The sequence below is a fragment of the Octopus bimaculoides genome, chromosome 4 (genome assembly GCF_001194135.2).
Source record: "Octopus bimaculoides isolate UCB-OBI-ISO-001 chromosome 4, ASM119413v2, whole genome shotgun sequence".
In the NCBI taxonomy this organism is placed as follows: Eukaryota; Metazoa; Mollusca; class Cephalopoda; order Octopoda; family Octopodidae; genus Octopus; species Octopus bimaculoides.
Window position 1 is genome coordinate 98467168 of NC_068984.1, and position 9168 is coordinate 98476335.

General features: G+C 35.2%; 1 protein-coding gene across 2 annotated transcripts in view; it reads left to right on the top strand.

Moving 5' to 3' along the window:
* LOC106871796 (kinesin-like protein KIF25) overlaps nt 1-9168 on the top strand; it is a 505449-nt gene that overhangs the window by 25609 nt on the left and 470672 nt on the right. For both annotated transcript variants that reach the window (XM_052967307.1, XM_052967306.1), the window contains exon 2: nt 5905-6063. In XM_052967307.1, coding sequence (XP_052823267.1) covers nt 5923-6063 — 141 coding nt within the window. In that variant the 5' untranslated portion in view covers nt 5905-5922. The remainder of the gene's footprint in view (nt 1-5904; nt 6064-9168) is intronic.

Consider the following 9168-nt stretch of genomic DNA (forward strand, 5'->3'; position numbering starts at 1 on the left):
TATATATAGGCCTCTGTGTTGAGTGTGAAGCTGTGTGGGAAGATGAATGGAGGCATAACGTCGCCATTACTAGTGATCACTCCAAATACCTTTTTAATCACCATTAGACTCATCCAACTCTTTCTGAATCCTCTGCACTGTCCTCAGATTGACACCCAAACACTCTGAAATGTTCATATTTGAACTTTTGGCATGAATGCCAAGCAGTACAGCATGTCATTTCCAAATTTCTGGCAGAGTGAATTGCATCCATGGTAATGTTTTTCTCCAGACAATACCCAACTGACCCTATTATACTGTGTAGTAGACAAAATAAAAAACAAACAATGCACATGCACGAAATTAAAAATGTAAAATGGCGACAGTTTATCTATCGTACCCTGTATATGTGTGCGTGCATGTGTGTTTGTGTGTGTGTGTGTGTGTGTGTGTGTATTTGTCTATGTATGTATATATTTATTATTCTTATCCAAGTATGTTGTTGACAGCGACTTTGAAGTTTCAGCTAGCTGGCTTCACTGGTCAAAACTTAGAAGTTACTACCAACAACTTTCTTGTATGAGAATAATAAATATGCACTATACTAAAGTATAGAACAACCCATCAGGTTAATGTTAAGTTTTTTATGACAACAACATAAAAACAAACTTTACTAAATATATATATATATATAGTAATGTTTGTTACACACACACACATATACCAACACACCACTGCCACAAGTGCTAATAACCTTTGCCGTCCATCCCATGATGGTTAGATAGATGATGCAGTTGATGTTAGGATGCAAAGTATAGATTCCAGAGGGAATTCTAGATGACTCTGGGAATTGTGATGGATGAATGAAGTGAGAGTGCTTTGCTGGAATTATGTACATACATAAATACATACATATGTTTATACACACACACAAACACAAACACACACATTATATATATAAATACACACACACACATATACATACACAATGTAAGCTGTCAATAACTGTTATAAAATGATATAATAATATAATTGTTTCAATTATTGGACAGTGGCCATGCTGAGTTTCTGGTTTGAATATTTTCATTGATCATAATGACCTCAATGCTTATTTTTAAATCTAGAATATATTTTCCTTTGTCCTTGATCAATTATAGTCAAACTGCTAAATGGTGTCAGAGTAAAGACTCTCTTTGAGACAGAAACATGGAAAGTACAAACTTAAACACATACACATACACGTTTACATGTGTACATCTGTACAAACATACATCAATACCTATACACACACAAATGCATACAAATGTGTGTGCACGCAAACATTTGTACACATATACAAACACATGCAGATACATAAAGACATACATATGTACTCACATGCGTGTTTTTTTTAGGGTCAATAAAATAAATACTAGTTGAGTACTGGGGTGCAATGAAATCAATTTACCCACTTCCCTGAAATTGCTGGCTTTGTGCCAAAATTTGAGACCAATATTTATATTCATGAAATGTATGTACCATGTTGTGTCTAAATGCACATAACTAAAAAATTAAATGCTATACCAGAAATTCTACTCCTCAGCTTTATATATATCTGTATCTATCCATCTAGATGTCTGTCTCCCTGTTTATCTCTCTCTCTCTCTCTCTCTATCTATCTATCTGTATATATATATATATATATATATATATATATATATGGTGGGGGGGGAGTACTGAAAAGTTCCTGTCTTCAAGCAAAACAAAATACAGGAGGATCAGCTGATTATAATTTCATTCAACATATTCCCCTCTCAGATTCACAAGATATTGCAGCAACCCTTCAATTTTTCTGAGCCCTGTAAGAGAACTTAGAAGATTGGCCCTCCAACCAGGCCTTTCGAAAGACCCTTAAATCCAGAAACTTTTCAACATCCCCTCGTGTGTGTGTGTGCATATATATATATATATATATGAAATTCAAATAATATATCTGATGATGTAACATAATAGGTACATAAAATTAATGTTCTAGCTGACTTGCTGACTAAACTCCAACTTCAATTGCAGCTAAAAAAATCAGTGAAATTATAGTTGCCTAATGAAGATTGGCTATAGGCAGTGTTTCAATTGAACTGGAATGTGCATAATCGAATAAAGGTACAAATAAGCAAGCAACTGGTATCATGTCAGATTATGACATATATATATCTTTATATATATATATGTGATAATCTGACATGGACAAAACACGAGAGTAGAAGTGAATGTTGCAAGTTTTTAGATTACAAGAAGTTGACAAAGGATCAGTTGTGAAATGTTCATAATAGTTATGATATTTGCTGGTTTTCTATGGTAAACTGAATTGTTAACATTAGATAGTAAGTACAGCTTGTCATTGTAGGTAGAATTCAAAACTGGATTTAAAGAAGGAAGAAGGTGTGTTCATAGTCCCTTATAGTTGCGTCAAGAATGGATGCACTGATGGTGCACCTCCTAGTTAACAGCCAGCAGCCCACATTTAAGTAGCTGTCCATTCCATCATTGGAGGAAGAGTGAGATAGGACTTCAATGCGAAGTAATGAAATACCAGTTGTGTGAGATGTACAGAGATGAGTTTAAAGGAAGAGGAGCAGAGAATATAAAGCTATAAAAAGAGGAAGATAGAAACTAACAAACATGATGAGGAATAAATGTATGAAGTTTAAATGTTAGAGGAAGATATGCAGAAAGATAATTCAGTTTACCATATAACTGTAGAGAATATCAGCATGGGAGAATACCAGCATATATCATAACCATTATGAACATTCCTCAACTGATCTTTTATTGAACTCTTGTGATCTAATCTCCACTAACATTCAAATTTACCATATTTTGTCAACAAATAAATATATATTATAATTTGACCTGATACTAGTTGGTTGGTGTTTGTACCTTCAACCATTATATATGTATATATATATACATACATATATCTATATATATATCTATATATATATATATATATATATATATATATATATATATATATATATATATATGTAAATATATGTGTGTGCATGTGTGTGTATATGTCTGTATATGTGTGTATATACATATACAGATATATACACACACACATACATGCACACAGATGTAGTCCTATGCATCAGAATGTACATCTACTAAATGTTGAGCATGTATGCATTAGTGAAATTTGTCAAAAGCAAGCAAGGACCTGGCAGGCTCTAAGAGCCACTGTTGATTGCATGATTGTTTTAATAGTCAGTGAGGACAGCCATCATATATATCAATATGTGCACGTGTGTGTTTGTATGCATGCACATGTGTGTTTATGTGTGTGTGTGTGTGTGTGTGTGTGCATGTGTGTGTGTGTGTGTGTGTGTGTGAGTGTGTGTGTGTGTGTGTCTGGGTGGGTGTGTTTAGATTTGGCAAAACAAAAAGGGGAAACAGAATTCAATGCAGAAGTCCATATATTCTGCTTTTACTTTTAAACAACAGAAAGTTATGAAAGTGTCTCAAGAGCCAGAGATTCATGCATGATATGTACAAAAATCTTGAGTCACTTTCTTAACACTTTGCTGATAGAAATAGTGTGTAAGTATACATACATGCATACATACATGCACACATGCATGCATACATACATACAAACATGCATACATACATACATACATACATACATACGTACATACATACATGTATGCATGCATACATACATACATACATACATACATGCAAGTTGTTTGAACTTGCAAGCTGCTCAGTGTTACAGGAAACTTCAATATCAGTGGAGATTTAGACAGGCTATACTTCCCACCCAAGGAAGCACCACTGAAATATCATTTGGCTTACCCCCACTCCTTCTCCCTCAACATAAATATGTGTGTAGGTAGGATATTTCTTAGGCTAGTAGATAAGCACTTTACACAATCAGAAACAAGTATGGATGCATATTCAACAGACACAACCTAAGAATCTCTTTTAGTTATGCCTCTAATATTAAGAGTATTTTAGTTAACACCCCTAGACCATGAGTGGAAGTGAGATGTTCGTGCAGGGACCACAGCAGATGCCCAGTGGGAGGTCAATGCAAAAACCAATGTGGTGGTTTATGAGGTTGAGGTAGTATCTGACTCTAATAACAGCAGCTGCTTTCCCAATGGCAGTATTAATGGCAACGACAGCAACTCTAACAGAAATAGCAGCAGCACCAACAATGCCAACACCAACACCACTACCGATGATGTCTCTTATGCCAGTATTAATGATGTCAACACCAACATCAACACCAACACCAACACCAGCAACAGCAGAAGTAGCAGCATCAACATCAACAGAAGCAACATTGCCAGCAACCGTTACCAAAAATACATCGGATGTTCAAGAAACACCTTTAAACAGCGCCTCTCCAACCATAGATCCTCATTCGGGATCCTGGAGAGACAATATGTCACATCTTTGGCCAGCCATGTGTGATGCCTGAAGGACAAAGTGACTCCACATAATCTCATGGAAGATCCTAGAAAAACCAGGACCCTACATTGACAGAAGCAAGCTTTGTAAGCTGTGCATAGCTGAATGGGCAGGAATACTAAAGAACTCCTCTGATTTGGGGAACATCATAAATTCCAGGACGGAAGTTCTGGACCCTGTTTACACTTCAGGAGATTCTTACTGAAATCCTGGGGCGCACTAGCCAACCAGGTCTATTATGGATAGCGGTCTAAGGGTGATAATCCCTCGTACTTAACCCTTCTCCTTTGTCCATGTGTTCAGCAACCAGCCACAAGGTTTTTTTTCTCTTCCCCCACTTTGGAGGGTGGTTATAGGCCACCAGCCATAAGGGTCTGAAGAGATGCCATAAAGCTATATAATCCAATGTGTTTACTTGAAGATGACAGAGTATGGTTTGAAGGCAGTTTGGTTGCTATTTTTATCCTGTTCAGTGACCTTCCACCTACTCAAGAAATATTTACATGTTTTTTGGAATGATAGAAATGTTTGACCACTGGCCTAAATAACTTAAAGAATTTAGTTTCAACCTTCTTCATTTTGTGTTCAAATCTCATAGGAGCTAACTTTGCTGCTCATGCCTCACATTTGATAAAATAAATACCAGACATATAACCAAATGTTCAGCTGTCTATGCTGATGACTTGGTAGCATTTACCATGCAGTCACCAATTGTTTACTGGATGGAGAGGGTTGCTACTGGAAGGCCTTATGGGTGGCAGTAGAATTCAGTTTCTTGCCTTATTTCTGGAAAATGTCAGAAGTGGTTGTCAGAGAATTTCTATGACATCACCAACCTCAATTTCTGACTTCTTAGTTTCCTTGATTGTAATCCCATGGCTTATTATGAGTGGGGCATGGTTGAGAAAGATACCAACTGCTCTGCCTACAATATTTCTCTATATACTGTCTTCAAATTGCTCTATTGCTGGTTGATGCTGATTTTCAATTACCCAGGTTTGATAAAATATGTACCAGGCATGTTTTGGAGTTTAACTCAATATTATGTCCGTTCCTTGTCAATTTGTGATGTTGTTCCAATGTAAATATTTAATTCCTTTACCTTTCATCTCTCTAGGTTTGATAAAGTATCAATTATTTATTAGGGACCAATTTCTCTGCAGATTTTGAGAAGTCGATGTCAATGTAAAAATTTAATCCTTTTGTCTATAATCTCTTTTGTTTTGATAATATAATTTCAATTTATTTATTAGGGGGTCCATTCCTCCTGCAGATTTTGGAACATTATACCAATGTAAATAAACAAATGAATAAATAAATAACATTAATATTCAATTCTGATTTTTAATGGTAATTACTGCTTTTTATTTAAAAGCAATTATTTCTGTTTCTAAATTTATGTTAATTTCTGTTCTTGTTTGCTTTTCTTTTATCTATTATTCTTTCTTTTTTTCCTATTTAATTCAGGAAAAAGATGAAAGAATTATGAGTTTGGAAACAGAGAATGCCATGTTACACCTTAGGACTGCACAACTAATGCGGAGTCAGCAGGCAGCAGCTGAAGTTGCCATGGTAACCCGTATACATTATCAACAACAACTTGTTAGAGCCAAGCAAGCGATACATGTAGGTCTTTGAATATTCAACACTTCATCACACAGCTTGCACACGAGATTTTGTGTGTGTGTGTGTGTGCTTGTGTATGCATGTATATGTCTGTGTGTGTGCTTATTAAATGAGGGAGAGAGAAAGAGAAGAAAAGAGATAGAGAGAAGAGAGAGATAAACAACAAAAAAACAAGATATACGTGCATGAGTGTACCTTTCCATCTATTTGTATGTATGTAGTCTATAGATATATGTCTGTGTGTATATATGTGTGTATGTATATGTGTATGTGTATATGAGTGTTTGTGTGTGTATGTATATGTGTGTGTATAAATATATGCATGTGTGTATATGCATATATGTATATGTGTATGTACATGAATAGATATATGTGTGCATGTATGTGTGTGCAAGTACACATACACCATACATGCTCAAATACACAACCACCAATACCCCAACACGTACATTCACACACACATGCACACACGCATGCATGCATACACACACATACATGCATACACATGCACATCTATGCATCACATGAACAGAGACCTAGGAACATACAGACACAAAAACAGGTGTATATGCACATGCATTCACAGATAAACATTGGCATGCATGCGTACACACAAGTACACTAATTTGCACACACACATATACACAACACACACACAGACATGCACATATGCACACACACACACGCACATGCACGCGCGCGCACACACGCACACACACACACACACACACACACACACACACAGAGGCAGATTCAAACACACTTATATATGAATCCAAATGTGGATAGCAATACCTTGTGGTAGATATGTTGATATCCTTGAATAAATCATGTGATATGAAACAATCAGCCCTATGGTTGTTCTGTATCACATACACAGTGTACAGCTAAGTATGCTCTGTTTTAAATACAATGCAGAGAATAACTATTTAAACACACATGTAAACACCCTGACAGATAAATATGTATGTAAATATATGTTTATGAGTACAGACTAAAGAAAATAGTACTCAATGCATTTTTGTAGAGTTTTACATATGTAATAATTTAATGGTGTGATTCATGAGTCACATTGACAAGATCAAGAATTATTAAACTGCTTGATTCATCATCATTTTCATTGTTGTTGTCATCGTCACCACCATCACCATCATGACCACCATCACCACCACTAGTCTCCACATCATCATTGTCACCGTCGCCACCACTATTACTATCCCACCTCATTATCATCATCATGATCACCATCACCACAACCCACCATCACCATTACCACTGCTGCTTCTACCACCACCACCACCACCACCACCATCACTGTCGCCACAACAACTACCTCCTTTACCATTGCTGCCACTGCTAATACTATCACCTTCATCAACATCGCTACCACCACCACTGTTGCTGCTGCCATGTTGCCATCACCACCACCACCACCACCATTAACATCATCATCATCATCAACATTGTCATCATTATCAGTTTATGTTTGTCCTCTATGCTAGAGGTCAAACCCAACCTTACGACTTATTTGTCCTTCTAGCTCTGACATCAGTGCACTTAGCAAAAATATTATTGATAAATATATTCTTACCTTAGTTAAAAAATTAAAGCTTAATTTGTGGTCTAATTCCTTCCAAGTGGTCAACTGGTTTAATTCTATTAATAACAAGAAGTGCACTAACTTTATCCAGTTTGACATTTCTAGTTACTATTCCTCTATTAACCCAACTCAACAAGGCATTCTGGTTCACACACAACAAAGCAGGTCTTACCAGGGATGAAATTAATGTCATGTTAGCTGCCAGAAAATCAATCATTAAATTTAAAAACAAGCTGTGGGTTCGTAAAGATACACCTGTTTTGATGTCACGATGGGAAGTTCTGATTCAGCACAAATCGTTGATTTGGTCAGTATGTATATCCTTTATGAGATGGCTGACCAATTCCTAAACATCAATGGAGGTCTATATCATGATGATTGTTTACTCTACCTTCAAAATATTTCTAACCAAAAATTACAAATAGGTTGGTTAAATTTTTCCGAAACATGGGCTAAAGCATTGTTTTCAAAGATGATATAACTAAAGCCAACTTTTTGGATATTATTACCCTTAACTTATATAATGATTCATATTTCTCATACCATAAACCCTCAAGTAATTTTAAATATATTAGCTCTTTCAGTAATCATTCAAAGGAATTTAGTTACAAATATTTCACTTCGACTTTCTAGATTATCTGCCAATGTTGATATCTTCAATGAAAAAGCCAAATTTTACAACTCTGCTTTACTTAAAGCAGGATATAAAGAAAAAAATTACCTACATTAACCCTACTGACATTAATTCTACTTCTATTAATCAGGACAATCACGGCATAATGGTAATAATAATATAAATTTTAATTCAAATAACAACACTACATCAAAAAAATTTGATTTTGCAGCATAAGGGAGATAACTGTTATTTAAGACGCTTTTTCCATTATTAAAATACATCTAAGACTTTAAAGGTAATTACCTTAATAACAAGGTATGCCCTAGTAAAATTGTTTGGTTAATAATTCCGTATGGTAAGCAGATCGAATCCAACCTCCCTAACCAGTACTGGGTTTTGTAAATTAATTTGGTCTCATAAGGAACATAATAAACAATTTGATTTGGAATGGAATATTCTGTCTAGATCCTTTCCATATGATAAAGGTAAATCTTCTTGTCTGCTCTGTATCGAAGAGCTCTATCTCATCCTGTTCTCAGAGAATTCTCTTGTAAACATGTTTAAAGAACACATTTATCATTGCAAACATTGGCAAAAACATACCTTTAGTTCCTATAAGTAATTTATACCAACCTATAAAATTCGACCTTTAACTGTCTTCTTACATTTAATTTCCACTAAATATATCTATTTCCTTGCTTTTAAGCTTTATTCTCATTCATCTGTCACACTACATTTCTCCACTCTTGGTTTTCTGCTATTTTCTTTCTGTCTCTAAATTGCATTTGATGTTAAATCTATTAATGTTTTTTAAAAAATAACTTCTCTTCATCATATATGTAGTCATCACATTCGGTTAAAATGGCTTATTGATGTTGTTTCTCTTTTT